Source organism: Esox lucius, chromosome 24 (assembly GCF_011004845.1).
Source record: "Esox lucius isolate fEsoLuc1 chromosome 24, fEsoLuc1.pri, whole genome shotgun sequence".
Taxonomy (NCBI): Eukaryota; Metazoa; Chordata; class Actinopteri; order Esociformes; family Esocidae; genus Esox; species Esox lucius.
The window spans coordinates 7,880,246-7,899,517 of record NC_047592.1 but is presented as its reverse complement, the minus strand read 5'-3'; the positions used below and the strand labels follow the sequence as shown (position 1 = coordinate 7,899,517).

At 45.5% G+C, this 19,272-nt stretch overlaps 1 protein-coding gene across 21 annotated transcripts in view; it reads right to left on the bottom strand.

The window, feature by feature from the left end:
• camk2d1 (calcium/calmodulin-dependent protein kinase (CaM kinase) II delta 1) overlaps positions 1–11,824 on the bottom strand; it is a 60,099-nt gene extending 48,275 nt beyond the window's left edge. For 7 of the 21 annotated variants that reach the window (XM_034290854.1, XM_034290860.1, XM_029117377.2 and 4 more), the window contains exons 1-2: positions 11,460–11,822; positions 10,083–10,177 (exon numbers count right to left, since the gene is read on the bottom strand). In XM_034290854.1, the coding sequence (XP_034146745.1) occupies positions 10,083–10,177; positions 11,460–11,521 (157 nt within the window). In that variant the 5' untranslated portion in view covers positions 11,522–11,822. Of the gene's footprint in view, positions 1–10,082; positions 10,178–11,459 lie in introns of all 21 variants that reach the window. The other 14 variants (XM_034290853.1, XM_034290857.1, XM_034290861.1 and 11 more) reach the window with 5 other exon arrangements.
• Positions 11,825–19,272: the final 7,448 nt, after the last annotated feature.

Below are 19,272 nucleotides of genomic sequence, written 5' to 3'. Positions count from 1 at the left end.
CAGGCCTCACTCCTTCCCCGCGTGCGTGCGTGCGTGCATGCATGCATGCATGCATGCATGCATGCGTGCGCTTCATCTTTCAGTAACTAAGTCTATTTGCATCCACTAGCCATTTTTCTCCACTCCATCTCTTCTTCTAACTGGAAAGAATGGGGCTTTCATCACGATCCCATTGAACCCCACTGAGGCAGAAAGAGACCATCCTCAAAAATAATTAGAACCATAATGTGACAGTCAGAGAGATGGAGACAGTGAGAAACAGTCAGAGAGAGACAGACTCACTGGCCACAGCAGACCCGTAGACTTCACAGCATAATGAGGATAATGCACTTTACTGTTTGACCGCTTCATGGTTAGAGCCTCCTAAACAGTGGCAGCAATGTTCAGCAAGCTCTTGCCGATGCGACTAAAATAAGTCTGGGAGGGGAGAGGGGGGGCTGCACATGGCAGTCGTGGGGGGGGGGGGTTGACTAGGTCCGTCATGGGGTGCCGCTGGTTCATGAGAGGTATTCCAACTGGTTTTGAGAACACACATTCACTGAGAAAACACAGTAAAATCACAGACTAGCCATGTTGAGGGGCCGTGCCTCTGACTAGCGGGGCGGCAGATTTAAATAGACCCTGACTGACGGATCATCGTTAAGAAAAACTGGTGGTTGGACCTCACAGGGAGCGCAGTGTGACAGACAGGAGAGCAGCCCGTTATTAAAGAAACTGACAAAAATCCTAACCGACGCCTGCGTTCCAGTTAACACCGGAGGCACTCTCAAGATTGGCGCCGGCCGGGTGCGTGTGGGCGACGGGACACGCGATTGGTTCTGCGGCTCAGAGAGGGGGCTCTGACAGCGACGCCATGTCCGGACAGGGGAAACACGTCATTAGAACCTCTTAACTGGCCCCCCGGGGCGACCAGCTGATTAACAGGGAAGTGCCTGAGGGTACGCAGGGTCACACACGCTCCCCGACCATTGCCCGGGCGTTGATAGGAAACCGCCCGCCCGCGAGCACGTTGGGAAGGCGGCGCGATGGTCCAGAGTGGAGCTACAGGGCGGTCTTGCTGGGGAAAACGCCACGTTTAAGACGGCGATAACAGCTTAAAGACATTTACAAATACGCCGCAGCAGACATAGGTTATATAGGGGAAGCATGCACGAGGACACGCATGCATCTACTGTATCAAACATATCTACAGTAGAGATTCGCGCGCATACATTTTTGCCCGGGCACACAAGAATAATGTGCAGTAAGCTGCGTGTCCATGGGGCATAATTGACTGACTGAGTCCCTACTAAGTATCTCTATAAATAGTGTCATCGTATTCAAGTCTGCTCCACGGGCGAAGAGAGAAAAGGCTCTTTATAGAGGATGCTCAAAAGGAGAATAGTAAGCCATAGAATTATAACAAATAGAACGGCGGTCGTATTGCAAGAGGGACCAGGCCCCAAACCAGTTCCGTGTTTTATGTAGAAGAGACTCAAACAATTTTGACTCATCAACCAGCCACGTGGGCATGAGAGGCATCGGTATGTAGTTCCGTTCATTGTTTTTACCGCACAGCCTTAACACATTTACTCTGGGCTAATCGTGTCAACAGCCGCACAGATCGTTTCCACGTCGGTGCAATCTTTTATGGTGCGTCCAGAGGTATGCATAGGATGGGGTTAATCACGATATCGGTAAGGAATTTGAACGCACGGTGGAAGAGATCACCATTGCCTGCTTGTATTTTCGATAATGGCATTCCGCCAATTAGCCTTTTGTCTTTGTCTGGCAAAGGGTCAGAGGTCAACATAATAAATTAAAAAAAAAAAAGAATAATGATCCTGAATGCTTTCATTCCTCTGGGTCTCTCAGCGGTAGAGAAAGAGGGGGACAGTGGGGAACCGGCCTGGTGGAGGGTGCCATCCTTCATTAAGACTGGATGAAGCCCACCTGGCTCGCCCTTCCCCAGACTGAGACGCTCCAATTAGGAGAGCCCTGTCTCCCCAGAGCCCCTTGGCCTACTTGGCTAAATGAGGATTTAGACTGAAGCCACAGGGACATCTCACATTCCTACACTGGTGGAAATAGATGGGAAAAGAATCAATAAGTGACGACAAGCTTGGCAGCACCTAAGGCTTAAGTATATGTCATATGGGGTACAGCAAGTGCCTGTTCAAAAAAAGTAAGGACCTTCTGCCTGGCTGAAAAAAAAAATGGGCTAGTTGAGTCCTGGGTAAATGGCGTGTTATACTGATGTTAGAATTAGGGTTAGAACTGGGGTTACGTTTAGGACTTGGAGATATTTTGTCATTTCTAAACATACTGACTTTAGACCCATTCCCTTTCTCCAGGTTGTTGTGTTATTGACTTCATTTATTCAATTTTTAAATGTTTTGCCACCTACACACTGAAATATTCCATGTACATTAGTATTTAGACCCTTTTCTGTGACACAGCGAATTGAGCTCAGATTCAACTGATCGGACATGATTAAGGCCTACACTTCACAGCACCAGTCAAAGCTGAAACCAAGCCAGGAAGGAAATCCCAGTAGACCGCTGAGAAAGAATTGGCTGGTATCAATCTGGGGAAGGTTATAACAAAAAACACCACTAAACCACTGAAGGTTCCCAGGAGTACAGTGGGCTCCGTCACGAACCACCTCAACTCTTCTTAGGAGGTAGTCGTCTGGCCAAAACAAAGTAACAGTTTAGAAGGGCCTTGGTCAGGGAGGTGACCCAGAACGAATGGCCGATCTAACAGATTTTCAGGGTTTCTCTGCAGAGATGGGAGAACCAGGCCTGGTTGATTGGCTGGACTCAAGTCACTCATGACATGAGTTAAAGGCACATGAAATGCTGCCTGAATCCCAAGCGCTATGTACAGCAAAAACAAGGTACCGTTCATCACTGGGCTAATACCATCCCCCACAGCGAAGCACGGCGCTGGGAGAATCGTGCTAAAGGGTGCTTCTTAGCGGCAGGGACTGGGAGACTGGTCAGGATTGAGGGAAGGAAGAACAGAGCAAAATACTGAGAGGACCTCAGCCTGGGGTAAAGATCAACCTTCAAGTAGTACAATGAACCAAAGCACACCGCCAAGACAATGCTGGAGTGGCTTCAGGACAAGTCCGGGAATGTTCTGGAGACCCGGACAAAGCCCAGACTAGAAACCCATTAAACATCTCTGGGGAGACCTGCAGTTCACAGATGTTACTGACAGCGCTTGAGAGGATCTGCAAGGAAGATTAGGAGAAGCTGTCCAAATCAAACTGTGCAAAGCTGGTAGAGGCATGCACATGAAGACATGAAAGCCACTTCCACAAAGAATATTAAAAGATAAATTTCAACAACTTGGCAAGTCTCAAAAAAAACATTTGCTTTATCATCATGGGGTATTGTGTTTAGATTGCAAATATAATGTAGAAATGACATCTATAAAACAACAGAACGGGGCTGGGTCTGAATACTTCCCAAAGTGACCATACATTACATATGGAATTAATTTTGGTACCTCACAAGTACAGCAATATGTCTATTTTCAGATCCAATGTGAACTCGCCAAGAGCATTATGTTAGCTAGCTCCAGCAACAAACCACTATACCACTAGCACAGAAAAGCTGCTCACATTTTACATAGAGTATCCAAAGATCCACAAAAACCATTGGAATCAAAGGGGATCCTAAAAACCAGGAATCTTTGTTTTTTTTCTCTCCCCCAGGGGGAGATTTGGCCAGAGGGGGATTTTCAGTGTATGAATGAAGGCAATATAGTCAAGACGTTGAGTGTTTGGGGGAGGAGTGAGCCTACTAGAAAATTAGCTTGCAAACACACAATGGAAACTAGAGAAAGGACAGAGACTACAGAAGTGAATCTTGTCAGATACGTTTTAGTGTATAGCAGTGAGTGGTATTTTCAAATGCAATGTGTTTAATGGCTTGGATGAGTTCATCGAGCACATTGACTCTGACATTCCATGAAATGCACCCATTAATGTAAGATATCTTAACCAAACCGTTTCCCTTTTTCCCCTGCTGCTTTGGAGGTGATTAGACCAACAAGTAAAATTCTTAGAAGGTGTTTTCAATGTCTTATGTTAATGGGGATATTTTTAGACACATACACTTTTTTTTGAGGTACAGACGCACTGAGAAAGTCCTAGTTCAGCATAGTAAAAAAGGTTTTTAGCTATGTAAAGCGGCGTGCACACACACACACACACACACACACACACACACACACACACACACACACACACACACACACACACACACACACACACACACACACACACACACACACACACACACACACACACACACACACACACACACACACACACACACACACACACACACACACACACACACACACACACACACACACACACACACAGCCCGTCCCACCTCTCAGTAACATCTCACCCACAGAACATGCTGTTCATCTGTGATCATCTTGAGGAGCAATCAGGCCTTCATCTCCACCAGGCCTCCAGAACCGGAGAAAACCTCCCCCTAGACAGCGAAACCCTCAGAATAGATACATAATAAGTAATGTTTCCATTTACATTCTTCCGAACAACAAGGGAAGATTAACAGTGACGCAAGTACTTCTGCCCGACACAAAAAGTAAATAGAAGCATGAAAAAGGTTGACAATGGTAACAACGAATACGCACACAAAAACAAGTTTGCCAGCAGGGGAGAAGCCCTCAACTTCCATATGCACCGTTCCCTTATAGTACCTCACGGCACTATCTGCCATGCCTGTCAAAAGGCAAAGACACACCCAAGGAACACCACATCGAAACAACACCCAGAAAGTAACTCCAGTAGGACTTCTGCTACCGCATTCCATAACGGGCATGGAAAATAGGTCAAATGGAATGTTCGGTTGCCCTTGAAATTGACCACTTGGGTTAACCAGGCACAGATCACCAAAAATAACCAGGAGTAGTAAAAACACAGAAAAAATCCATCTGCTCTTTCCCTGGCAACACGTACACGGCGTGTGACTCAACCCACCCCCATTTAGTAGAGGGCAAATGAGAGTGACAAACAGACAGTGCAAAGGAGAACATTTTGGAAATGCTAAAATAACACAGGAAGAATCCCAACACAGGTCAACATTCCCCCTGACCTCGTTGAACCTCACCGCCCACAGAGTCACCATAACAGAGTCTACGGAGTCATGTCTATTAATGCGGGTGCAAACAGGGAATTCTTAGACACCAAGGTCAGACATATTGGTCAGACCTGGATCGGGGGGTGGGTGGGGGGGGGCTGACAGTCTCTCTCTCATTGGGTGCCTTCATCTCTCCTTTCACGTGACACCTTAGTAGAATGATCTTTTTAATCACCCTGTCATTAAGAGTAAGATCCTCCACTGGCCCATCATGCCTCAGGGCTGCGCGAGGTCAATTTACTTAAAACCAGAATATGGAGGGGTTTAATCCTCTGGTGTCACTGGGTCTTTAGCCTACAGTCGGGGGGGGGGGGGGGCCCGGGAAGGAGAAAGCAGCATTAGGAAGGAGAAAGCAGCAGGAGGTCGAGCACTGGAAGCATCTGATCTGTAACCGAAGGGTTGTCATTTCGAATCCCTGAGTCGACAAGGTGAGAGCAAATCTGGCGGCCTTCAACGCACGCAGGCGCTCTCAGTGGCACCCCCCCACCCCCATCCCACGCCAGTTGGACGGCAGGGTCAGGTTTCAACTGATAACCTACTTCTACGAAAGCTCCTTCTAAACGAAGCCAGGATGACGGAGGCGTGGCCGAGGAGGTGCTGTCGCTGAGGGGTAGCCATATAACGAGGACTACGGCTACTGACTACTACGGCAACATATGGATCCCGGGGAAAATCTGCTTCCTCTTGAATCCCAGGGGACTATATTTAGCTTTGTGCGTCACTGTTTCCATGGGGATTAAGTGTTTCCCCCACAAGTTCACGCTCCAACACAAATATTATTCTCTTGGGAGCAATTTCATTGTCATCTAGGAGATGCTAGCAGCGGGACGGTCATCCAGGTCAATGAAACATCACTGTCCCAACAATGCAACTTTGCTCCAAAAGGCAGAAGTGGCGGCGATAGTTTTCCACAACAACAAAAAAAAGGTTCAATGACCACGTCTTTCCAGGCGTCGATACTGACAGGATCAAAAGAAGGGCAACAACACTCTCAAATCAGACTCCTCAATTCAAAACAACCTCTCCTGGGGCCGCCCTGGCCAGTCCATGTATTAGATGTAGCCCTGATCCGGCTCATCTGAATCAAGCAGCAAAGGGCTTGATAATTAGTTAACTAGGTGATTCAGGTGTGGAAAACATCTAATACATGGAATAGCTGGGCAGGCCCCAGGATAGGTTTGAGAACCACTGCTTTAACATTTAAATTACTCCACAATGACATATCAACTGAGAAAATATTACTTTCACCTGAGGCTGCCAACAGAGGCATATTGTAATGCATTTAATACAAATGACACACAGACATACAACGGATTGCATAGGTATCCATCCCTCTTAGGTTTGTTCACATTCAGCGGCTTCACAGAGTGACTGAAAGGGATTTCATTTGGCCTTTTTTGTGACTGACCTACGCATTCTATAATGTGAAAGTGAATGAAAAATGAATGTTTCAGCAAGCCCCTTTTTCTGTTTTCAGATATCCCAATCAGCAAGGTCCCTCAACGAAGCACTGAATTTCATTAAATGCATTATTTGGCAGATTGATGAGTATACCTAATTGGACATCTGTCTTTAAGCAAGTTAAATATTCATTGGATAATGTATCAAACCACCCAGACCTCAGAGGTGCTTTTCTCCCACTAACTTTAAAAATTATTTCTGAATGTTTTTGAAAAGAGAAAAAAAGTAAATCACATGAAATACATTGCAAATGTGTGTTGGTAAGGTTGAATATTTTTGCAATGACTGCAATCCACATTAAATAGGCTATAATTAAATATACTTAGCAAATACTACAATTATTGAATTATATAGGCCTAGTGATATAAAAGGGAATGAATTATTAACATAGCGGTTGCAAATGGTCTGGTACAGACATTAAATAACAAGCGTAATGATGGCTTTGGGAAATTGCTCAGCGTTTTAACGAAGCTACTAAGAAGGTTCAAACGACAAACTCAGCCTTAGGTGCCATGGAAACCAGGCCCTCGGCTGCGAGACAGCGAATCATTTCCTCGGTTACTGACTGTTTTTACAAAACCACAGAAAGTCCTAGCTGGCTCAATCTGACCACAGGTCCATATTTCCCAATGCACGCGTAGACTGTCAGACAATCTTGTTATGAATTTTTTTTTTCTCCATGCTAACTTTTTGAATTTGTGGGAACAAAACAGCCCTGAACACCTGGCACAGAGAGTGGAGCAGTGGTCTCGTACTTCCGAGGTGACCTTCGGCCGAGGAGAGCAGAGACGTGATTACTCTGCCAGCACTATCCGTTAGATAGTCGTGATTACTCCCCTGGCACTACGCTCTCCCGTCCTCACCTCCATTAACTCCCTCTGTCCCCACCCTCTCTCTCCAGCTCGTCAAAGTTTCTCTTCTGCCTCCCGGTTGCGCCGGTTTTCACTCACCTCTAACCACCTACTTCTCACCCGCTCCAATTTCTCTAACTTTCATGCTCTGCGAGAGACATATTTCCCAGCACCTTCCCAGCTCTCAGCCTTGACCAGCAAATTAAACCACCTTCCTTGCATCCATGCCTTCCTCTCCTTCGCAGCCTGCTCTAAAACACACAATGGACGGAAATACTCGATTACCCAAGAGACATCACCTATGTGCCTGCGTGTCAGCAGCCCATAGAGGATTGTGGAAGGATCAATCAGTAGAACAGAGACAGTGGGAGGTCTGCCCTCATAAAGAACCCTGACTGAGTGAAAGACCAGAGCTACTTCCCGGACAGGTGCTCTATTCTACATAGCCAATTCTGTCGATGGTGCCTGCAGGACATGAACACGCAAAAGGTTGTGAAGAAATTACGATTGACGTGTGCACTGTCCGAATTCGCCAGCTCCTTCTTTGAGACACAAAACAGAAACTAAACTACGGCAGCTTCTCCGATCAAACGGGCTGGCCTGGGTTAATTCGCTGCACGCGCAGAGGTGCTTTCAATCCGCAAAGCACGTGATGTCACTCTGACGCCAGGGAAGGGCACGTCTTCTTCCGTAAGGGGGAAAGGAGGAAGTCCACGGCCGCATTCCGGTCGATGCCCCGGTCAAAGTCTGTTTTAGCGGTTTTGTAAACGTGTGGTTTAGTCTGATAAACCCCGAATAATCCCGTATGCAGCGACCAGCAGAAGTGTCACCAAACGAATGCCAAATATAAGGGAGACCAGTAGCCTACGCATTTTCCCTCAAATGTATTTTTCAGCATTGGTAGATCTATTAAATTCATTTGAATATTGCTGAACGGACTATGGTTTTGCCTTTAAAAAAAAAAAAAGGCCGGTGCCGGCAAACAATAGGATACTTGATACAGGAAAAAACGTTGATCAAGTGTTGAGAAAGTTTGCATAACAGTGCAAATGTAGCCATCGCATTGAATGAGTAGATACGTTTCAGACGCAGGCAGCGCCGTGAATCGGTGTCAGCCTATATCTGGGGTGTCCAAGCCGTTCCACGGAGGGCCGAGTGTCTGCAGGTTTTTGTTTTTTCCCTATAAATTGGTTCCCAGTTCACACCCAAACAACCAGGTGAGGGTAGAAACTAACCAATTTGTAACCTAATTAGCAGTGGCGTCGTTAGGCCTGGGCATTAGCCGCGGTTCTTTTATGAATAGCCCGGATCTCAAATTGCCCCCCCCCCCCCCAAAAAATGAATTGCCCCATATCTATTCATCTATAATTCCGATTGCGCATTATGACAATGTAGACCGCCAGCGTGTACATCGAAATGTTGGCATTGAAATTTAAATCATTGTACTTTGTCCCGGGCGTGGGGCAGGTGGGTGGGCTAAGCCCCAAATGTATTGTGATCCTAGCGACGCCTCTGCTAATTAGTCAATCAAGTTCAAGGTGAGGGCGAAAACCTGCAGACACTCGGCCCCCCTGTGGAACGGCTTGGACACCCCTGGCCTACATGTTTCAAAGGCACTAATGCTGAATGGGTTTTTTCCAGTTAGCACAATAAGTAGGCGGTTATTTCTATTAACTTGTTTTAGACGCGCGGTTCTCTGAACTGATTTACCCCAAGTGTTTGATAACAGCATTTTGTAATTGTAAAGTTGGCCCCCAAAAAAAAAATCATGATTGCAATATTTCATCCATATCGTAGAGCATTAACATGGTTTATAACCGCTATGACTGGGGTTGGCTACACCCCCATGAATAATTCATTAGCAATCATAACCCAAAGCAAGGTTTTCAACTCTCACTAACAAGAGCTACCATGGGTAGGAAACACGTTTCAATCTTCCCGCGAGCAAATCTAACCCAGACATTGTTTGTCTAACCGCAGTGGCAGCAGGCACCTGACCACTTTCAACTACTGCAATGAGTCATGTTTGTGTAGCTAGGACTGCATACTGAAAAAGGAAGTCTGCTGATCACCTTAAGCCCAATAATGGGGAGACGTATCATTGATTGAGGTTAGAGGACACAGGCCTTCTCATGTACTGGTAAACCTTTAAGAAAAGTCCCCTTACAGAGCAAGAACCGTGTGCCTTTAGGTTGTTTTTTTTTCCCCTTTTGCTTCAGAGGTCTTGAATCATTAAACAAGTTTGGGGGAAATTAAATCAAAAACAAAACAAGTGAAAAGAGAAGTGGGATGACAAGGTCTTAACGATGAAACTGAATATCGTATACAGATTTCTAAAACAAATTTGACTATCAGCATTTTCTAAGACATAATACGGCCCTAGGTTTCAGTGTCAGCTCAGCTCTGCATCTCAATCCAACTCCACTTTCTACCCTGCTACGGGTAAACACATTCAGCCATGCGCTTCTCAGGAAATGTTTTTGTTTTGCAAAATGTCACGCCCTTTCACTTCACACTGGGACACGTTGGAGTGTAGAGGGGAAATGAAAGGTTTTCAACAGAAACGACAAGGACAATGTAAAGACGTGATTTAAAGGGAACCTACCCCGTGCAGACAACTTCTTAGTGTTGATGATTTTGGCGGCGTACTCCTGCCCATTGGAGATCCTCATGCATCTTTTCACTATGGAGAAAGCTCCCCTTTAAGAAACAGTAAGACGGTGATGAGTAGACAGCCGACTAAGCTGCAGTAGGATAATTACGGCATGTTAGATAGGCCTACGAATCAGCAGGTGGGGAGAAGGCTGACAGACACGAAGGCCTGCGGAGTAATGGTCCATAACTACGCTTTGTAACAGCATGTTAGTCTGTCCAGCACACAACAAACCAGCGAAAGAGGGGTGGGCCTTCATTCACCAAACGCGTCTATACACTGGGGGGCTTGGTACAGCCGGGCTACACAGTCGTCCAGTTTCGATGGGGAGAGCAGAGGGCCCCGCCAATGGGCTATAGCCGGGTTTTAGGTAGAACACACAGCTTCCTGCCACCTCGACACGTGTCGCTGGAAATAACACTGAAGAAGGCGAATGTGCGTTCGACCTAATTGTCCCCTTCCCCGCGTGAAATTGCCCTGTTCTGACACAGTCGGACGGATTGCAGTAATGCCATGGGCTTTCTTCTATCACCCGGGGATTTGGCTGCCGTGCAACACTACGCCAATTTGCTTGCCTTCTTGCAATGCACAACACTGTGCTGCCCCCAACAAGATTTTTTATTAGTTTTTATGCCTGATTAAAAAAAGAATGAAAGTATAGCAGGGGTCAGAATGAATAGGGTGCTCGGTCATTGGGAAATGAATCAACGATGGTAGAAATTGGCAATCTTACCTTAACCCATTAATATACGGTCTCTTATCTAGCTAATTAAAGGGCATGGGCCACTTCGGTTCACGTTTAGGTGTTGGATTGGCAGTCGCTGGACTTCTTTTACTCAAAATGTACTATTTGATTTCATTTTCATCGTGCTGTATCGCAAATGTCATCACTACTGAGAAAACCAAGCGTTTCACAATAAACTTGGAGATTCTACCCTTGATTGACGAATAATTTCAACGCCCCTGCTATATGTGCTGTTCACTAAAAGGGCGGTGACCTGTTAAAGACGAAAATATTTTCAAACGGGAGCGAATTACTAGGTAAACATGAGTCATAATATCTAAACAAACGCAACGACCGACCTGTTTGGATAGGCTATGTTTGGGAACATAATTGAAGACATGGGCTGTTAAATACAATAGTAAAGGTTTGTGCAACACACACACAGGTCGCAGTTTTCGCTAAGTTTCTTAACTCCATCATATCGTATCATGGGGCTGAGAAACGCAGATAGTAACAGGTCTTCTAATCTCGAAAAAACACATTTAGAGCCTTAGAACTATATACAAGGAAATCAAGGAAAACATGTTTATCCCTTTAATACTTACTTTCCCAGTTCTTCGTAGAGATTATACTCGTCGGTAAATCTGGTACAGGTTGTCGAAGCCATGGCTAAAGAGGGGTGTGCTGAGGAGAGGGAAAGACTATCTTGCTTGGTTGGGACTGCAAACGTGAACCTACTATCCAATTCCTCTCCTGTGTTTCAAAGTGATAATTCTCTCTTCCAAAACGATAAAACAGATTCATAAAATGTGTATTAAAATAGTAAATCTTCTCTTTACTTTTTCGACTCAGTTTTCGAATCCAGGAATCGTTCTTGGCACGGGAGTTTGCTGGTAGTCAGGGACGTTAAGACCTGCTGTTCTCTGTGCCTGCCTACTGACAGTTCGCTTTGAGTGCGATAGTTTTTCTATCGAGCGCTTCCTGGTTGTAAATACTGTACAACAACTCCCCCTAGCCGTAACCCAGAATCCTCACTGTATGGAGGCCTACGGTATTGTTTGAGCAGAGAATAGTATCACGGATAGACAAGGGGCCAGAAAGTTTACCGGATGTATAAATCTGAAGCATTATGTCGTCTTGCCCTCACCTCGGGGAAGCCCAGTGGTTTGCCAACTGGGTCGACTTCCGATTTGTTCAGTAAACTGTTATGCATTGAGTGCGGTGAGTTTGTTTAGCCTTGACACGTTGCCAACGTTCAAACTGCGTGATTTATGAGTTTAAGGCAAGTTGACGTGCAGTTAATATAGGCATTTTGTAACAGAAACGGTGGATCGCGTCAATTCCTATACAATGTTTTACTTTACCATAGTCTATATGCGACTCCATATACTTTTTTTTAAAGTTATTGTGCTGAAGCCAAACTCTAAATAAAATCACACTATTACATCAGTTTTGCAAATGCAACTTTCAAATGTAAACACATTTTCACAATACGTTTCAAATGATTTCCAGAATAAATACAACACCCATACCACCTAACACTGAAGCCTTTCAGACAATTGAGAACAGACGAGCATCAATAGGTTCACATAACATGTGCTTGTTATTTGAGGGAGATATCAATTCAACCATGGCATATGCAAAAAAATAAGTCGTTTTTAACTGGTGTATATATATTGCGATGTATCGAAACACATTCTGCTTGGAAAATGTATAGTGTCAGTAATGTCTCATATTATGATAGGCTTCATAGGCCTACTGTTAAAACTCACTTAGATCTGATCTTGTCATTGCCCTTAATAACGTTAGTATTTTTTACACCTCAAGCTGAAATATTTATATCCGCTTCAGCTCCATCCCCACGACAATGCTCTATTTTTGGAATGACTATTTATGCACTAGCTAGAAAACGGATTTTTGGACTCACACCGCCCTCTTGTGGGAATGTAAGGAAATGTCTCAGTGACAGTGTACTACTCCAGTGAATTATGCGTCGTAACAGACAAGAATAAGGAGTTAAACACTATGTTTAGGACCTATATTGTTAGGCTACAGTGTACTTTCCGGTGATGTTTGTTTGTGGTGTGCGTCAGCTCATGCCTTTCACAAGACTGTAATGTCCAGCAATTACATGACAACTATTGACCGCAGTACTTTATACGCTCAGTCAACATTCGCACACACACAACGCTTAAGTTAATCAGTGTTATTTTTGACAAGACGTATTATTCACGCAAGTTCACCCAACATTGTGCCAGTGGAGTCTGAGATATTTTATTGGTTAGCCGGAGAAATGTCGGAAAAAAACAGCGTATTGACGCTCTCCACAACGCTATTACAGTGGGGGCTGAGTCACTGACTTACTCATGTTTCCCTTGTTGTCAGTAGGAGGTTGCATCACGTCATGTCAGGCTTTCTTCCATACTTGACATCATGTCAGGCTCTGCACCTCCTGGGGCTTTTGCGATGGGAGAACCCAGTGCGCTTTTCTCGGCCTTGTCTCAAGGTGGTTTATAGTCTGTTATTTTCGCTTTGATGATCTGGTGCTGTGTTAGGCAAAATGGGAGTAACCATTTCTTGGCTGGTTGGCCATGTCCAGGTTGTTGATGGACAAGGCCCTAGGTCAGCTGATATAGAAATAGATACCCCTAATGTGTGCCAAATATACTTTATAAAATATACTAATTATACTTTTGAGTCAAATTAAGATATATAATTATAATATAAACATACCTGTTTGAGTGCCACCATATATTGTCCAAATAAATGTACTTGCATAGTTTGAGTCATGCAGGCACAAACTATATATTACAGTTATCTTTGATTCATTGTTATGCATTTATGTGCTAGTCTAATGTGGCCATTTTGTTGTAGGTGCTGTACTAATCTGGAAATATTGCCTTAAAAGGAGTTTGTCCAATGTGGCTCATCAAATCGGCCATTTGATGCCGGAGTAGAGTTTGTAGGAGTAGAGTTTGTAGGAGTAGAGTTTGTAGGAGTAGAGTTTTCAGTGTGTTTCGAAAAAATTATAAAATTATGGAAAATCCCTTTTGGCTGACATTAAGGACCAATCCTGACCATTAGAACGAAGTCATTGTTGCAGAAAAACCAGGGTGATTCAGACCAACATGCTATTTATTTACATGGCAGGAGTGACTGGCAGTACATACTGTGCTCCTACCGTACCAGACTGTGCGCGCGTGTGTGTGTGTGTGCGTATGCGTGTCCGTGCATGTATTATGAAGCCCAGCTGCCGAGGAACATTCATGACACGAGCCGCCAGAGAAATGTCTCTAATAAGCTATTCAATTTCTACAGTATTGTAGCGCATTTATGCACTATATACATTGTGATCCCACACATTGTAGCCTTGCAGTGATCAAACATAGCTGGAAATGCACAGTACACCCGTTCTACATGACCTCTGGATGCAGATCTGACAGTTTTCATTGTGACTGACTGTTTGGTATTAAAAACATAATTTCCTCTTCTCAAAGGTGGTCTCGCCTAGCATTGTTCTAACAATGTATTGTGCACCTCCTGAAATTTACCAAGTGGCTCGTCCACCATCGTTAAAATGAATGATGAAATGTGACATCTAATAACACTATTTCCCAATTTCCCCTTGACATGTGAACTTTGCATATAAAGTCAAAGCTCCTCCAGTTCAGGGAAATTAGTGCCAAGGCAAAGATTATCAGTAGACAACTAAGGCCCAGATGCGATTGAACCCAGGTCATCCTGGGAGATGAGGGATCAGGGGCCGGTCTTTCAAAAACTGTCCACCTTGATCACGCCTATTGGATAGGAAAAACTGCATAGAAGTAGAACACATAGAACATTAGTCCCCATTCAATTCAATGAATGTAACCAGCTCAGCCTTATTGTTCTAATACCATGGTCAGGGCCTTGGACACTACCCTTAGGCCTTGTGTTTGCAGAGCAACATCAATTATAGGCATCAACGGGGTCCACTGTTGTTGTTGTCCCCCAATCAGGATATAAACTCCAAGCATGATCTTCAAAAGCTGTACAAATTAATCTGTCTGGTGTGTGGCCACGGCCTATCCAGGCCTTTCACCCACTGACATCTCCCAGAAAGACGGGGGAAAAGGCGAGGGAAACGAAACCACGGTGAACAGCTGGACGGTGTGAATGACTTCATGTGAGAGGCACGATGTTCCCTCCATCCTGCCATGCCTGCCGCGTGCTTTCATATGAGACTTCGTCGACAGAGTGATTCCACTCTCTGCCTGGTTCATTTCCCCATGCTTGTCCTCTCCCTCTGACACTCCGGTGCCTCCCTCCCGTGGTCTCGTCCCCTCCTTCCTTCCCGCTCTCCCCGTTCCATCCTAGATCTGGATAACACCTCCTCTGCTCCATTTCTCCCTCTCGCCGTACACGCTCCATCTTGCCCTCTTGCCGTCTCGCTCATCGTCTCTCCATCTCTCGCCATCCTCCGTGAAGACCCACGGCTGTAGGAAACCGTGGCAGTCAAATAAACAGTGATTCAGAGACCTGGGGGCGGCTGGGTCAGGGGGGCTGGTATGTTTGGTTTTGGGAAGTCCACTACAGCTGTGCACTTCCCTCGCCCCCATAAAGACCTAGAAGGTTTTCGGGGGAACAGCGCTTCTTAGTGCAGCATGGCTCGTCACAGACAAACACACACACACACACAGCCGTTATACAAGCACTGACAATGCATATATTAGTTCAATGTTGGCTCACCCTCCTCCGGGTTAAAGGGCGTGTGTTTTGGGAAGGTGGATGAAATGACTGCCCTTTCGGAGAACCATTAAGGACTAGTTGGCAGAGAGCTACTAAACATTTCCTCTTCTTACTGAGTCACAAAGCTGTGAAAACCACCCGCTGGCGCCCAGCCTGTTTCTGTTTGACACACAGTGACTGAGAAACAGATGAACACAGTGATCTCATACACATCGTTTGGACGGACAGATTCATTAAATACGAGTTACAAGAACCTGCCAAAGGAAAACAGTGCAATGCCCTTTCTGCATCCACGCCTAAGTTTGCACGTTGAACTGTGAATGACTTCCTGGTGGCTCCGCCTTGGAGGGTCTCATCCGTGGATGCACGGGTGTGCTTCAAAAGCTGAAAGTGATTAGCCAAAAGAAGGATGAGTCGGTGAATCATACACCATTAAAAGTTACGTCACTGGCAACTTGGCAGGAGAAACAATGTCTTCCCTTCTACGGTGTAACCCGGGGAGACATGAGTGGTCCGCATCGCGGTCGGCGGTCCATTGTCAGTTATGGGTTGTGGTAACAGTCTAGGGACATCTGCGGTCGAAAGGGGTCACCTTTGACGTCACTGCACACAAAAGCATTAGTTATGCGCACATCCTATTAGAGAACATGACATTACCTTTTTCTTGTCACGTCAGGCAAGTCAGCCTTCCGTCCTGGAGAAAGCCTAGATTTCTGACGTCAGCACATCTCTGTCTATTGTACAGAGTGGAAAAATGTCTTCTTACTTCGCGTCCCCTCTGGGGAAACGTACACTGGAGGTGACAGCTCACTGGGAGGGCTAACGTTAGAGGTGTTGGACCGGGGGGAGAATCGGAGGAAAGGGAGGGATTGGAGGGAGGGAAGAGAGAGGGAAGTGTGAGCGAGGGAAAAGGAGGAAATAGACATGGGAGAAGGAAGAGAGCGAGGGGAAGAACGGAAAGAGGGGAGGTAGATAGATAGATAGGAGAATGGAAAACCGGAGCGCAAGCACAGTAGACTGGATAGACAATGAGAGATGGACAGAGAGAGGGGGGGGTAGAGAGAGAGGAGGCAGGAGACACACTATGAGGTTGAGAGGGACAGAAAGAATTAGGTTGAAGGCCTGAAAAACAAACGGGGAGGACAGACAAAACCAGGTTGACAGCCTGGGAATGAGGGGGAGAGCACAGACAAAACAAGTGAGGATACGGTCCGGAGAAACTGAAGAGAGGAACAGCAGGACAATTAAAAGCTGCCAAGAGTTCCAGTTGTGCACAGGGAAACTTCTAATCACAGGATATCTCCAGGTCTGCTTCCTGGGGATCTGAGAGCAACACCCAGCCAAAAGGACCTGTCCACCAAAATACACAAGGAGACGAGAGGTTCTCACACAGTCAAACATCCATACCAAACACACACACCAATGAAACACGTGCATCCACACTCTGATGCATCAATCACAGACCTTTGGTTTGGGCGTAGCTTCTCCGCAAATTGCAACTGATAAATATTAGCTTGGGCGGCGGCCATCTTTAATGCCATTGAGACCCCCCCCCACCACATACCCCATTACTCCTCTGGATTGGAATGTGACCCTGTTGCCAAGAGATTGGGAAATGCAGACATGCAGCGATTTCTGTGTGGGAATTTGCTAGTGACAATTATGTTCAGTGTTTCTGGTTGCTTTCACAGGGTTTCGCATCGATTATTACGTCACCGTATTTTCTCTTGGTTGGAGAACAGCTGCATATTATTTGTATCATCTTTCATAGAGAGAAGGAGTTGGTTTATTACAGGATCTCAGCTGAGTCATCGTGGTCAGACGTAGTCGCTGACAGCCGTCTTGGGCGTTCTCCATCCCGTCGGCTACGAATTGTTCTGCTAATCTGCACCTCGATTACAGAGAAAACCCAACGCTAACATGACATCCAGGAAACGTCTGTCCTTGAGCTGACTAAAAAGATGCCATAGTGATGAGGACAGCGCTACATGCGGAACATGTGTTACTGATGCTTTTTAATGTTTCATATTATTCCAAATTAGCGGTAATGGGTTGTTTATTAAGGCTTCATGTACATGTTCTTGGATTCTCAATGTTTATTCCCCAAAATAATTATATTACCAAGAATCATAGGAACACGCGGTTTCCGAGAATATAAGAATTAAGAAAAATATGAATCTGATACCTCGTATGTGTCATGTGCTGCAAGTTAGCCGGCCATAAGGCACTGTTCAGCCCTCCCATAACTACAGTATATTATAGATAAGTGAGGCTAAGCTTCAACGTGGATTGAAGGCAAATGTGAAAAATATGTCAGAGCCTAAAGTGACCTAAGTTAGAGCAGTAGCACATGCAACATTACTGGGTTGGGAACTGCAACACAAATACGGACACAAGCAGGGCCGGAGTGGCGCAGCGTTCCAAGTCACTCCCGGCACAGCAGCGGGCACTGCGGCCAGGGGTTTGAATCCTGGTTGCCACGCAACGATCATGAGGCAAGGCCAACACTGTGTCACGCAGAATATGCTCAGTCTTAACTCAATTCACTGTCTTTCTCTGTAGCCTAAACCAATGAGTGTCAATCATACTACAGTATAGCCTATTGCAGAACGCATGGCCTGTTTCTGACAGAAGACGTCCACGTTTATTCTACATCAGCCGCACATGGGATCCATTTGAGTGAGAGTCCTGCATGTTAAGGTTGGTTCCCAGTAGTGGAACATTCAATAGACAACCAGTAATAGGAATCAGAGGCCAAGGATCCACTACATAAATAACCAGATTACTTCTTCACCAGCTGAGGATTTATAGTGGCCTTCAGTCACAGGGAGCCATCTTCATTTCGGCTTAGTCAGTAAGCCCCAGTAAATCCATGATGGGGGGGGGGGGTTAATGAGGTGTAGCTTGATGTCATGACTTGGCACCTGGTGCGAGTTGAGTTAGTGGACAGCCGGTGTGGTCTGCATGGGAGAAGAGTGAATCAGGCCCTGGGGAACAAACCCAGGGGCGAGCCCCTCTCTCTGTCAGTCTGGGTGGAAGAACCGTGCTCCTGTAGATGGTGGAGTCAATGGAAAGGAAAGCTAGGATTTTACCTAGCCTGAATATTGGTATTTCCGTTTGTCTTTTGGATAGCAGGGTAACAATTTGATCTGGTTACATTCTTCAGCTATGACCAGCAGCAATGCATCCCATGGGAAAAGGAGATCAGAATGTGGATTTAGTAATGTTTCAAAATGTTGAGATTCAAACTTTGTAGGACCGAAAATAGAAAGCTACACAAATAGGTCTGTTTGCTCACTAAGAGCACCACTTTAGCTAACATTAAGACAGCAGGGTGGAATGCACATAGAGACCAACATTTTACCAGAACAACACATTTTCAAAGAAATAAATGTTGCTTGGGATCTATCATTAAGCATTGTATAGAGCTTTAGTGGGCACTTAACAGTCCAGAAGTGTCATTAAATGACTGACTGGTCCATAAAAATGCAAATAAAACAATGCAATAGCATCTCTTTTATTTTTTCCTAACATGGAAAGTGTGGTTTCCTGCATGGGTGCACGTGTCTGTTGCCCGCGCCGACCAGCAACCCAAAATGCGATGCTGCTTGTCTTATTGTGCGCAAGTCGCATTTCTTTGCCCATCCCGTGCGACTTCTTTCCATTGATGCCGTTTACATTCTTCCTGTG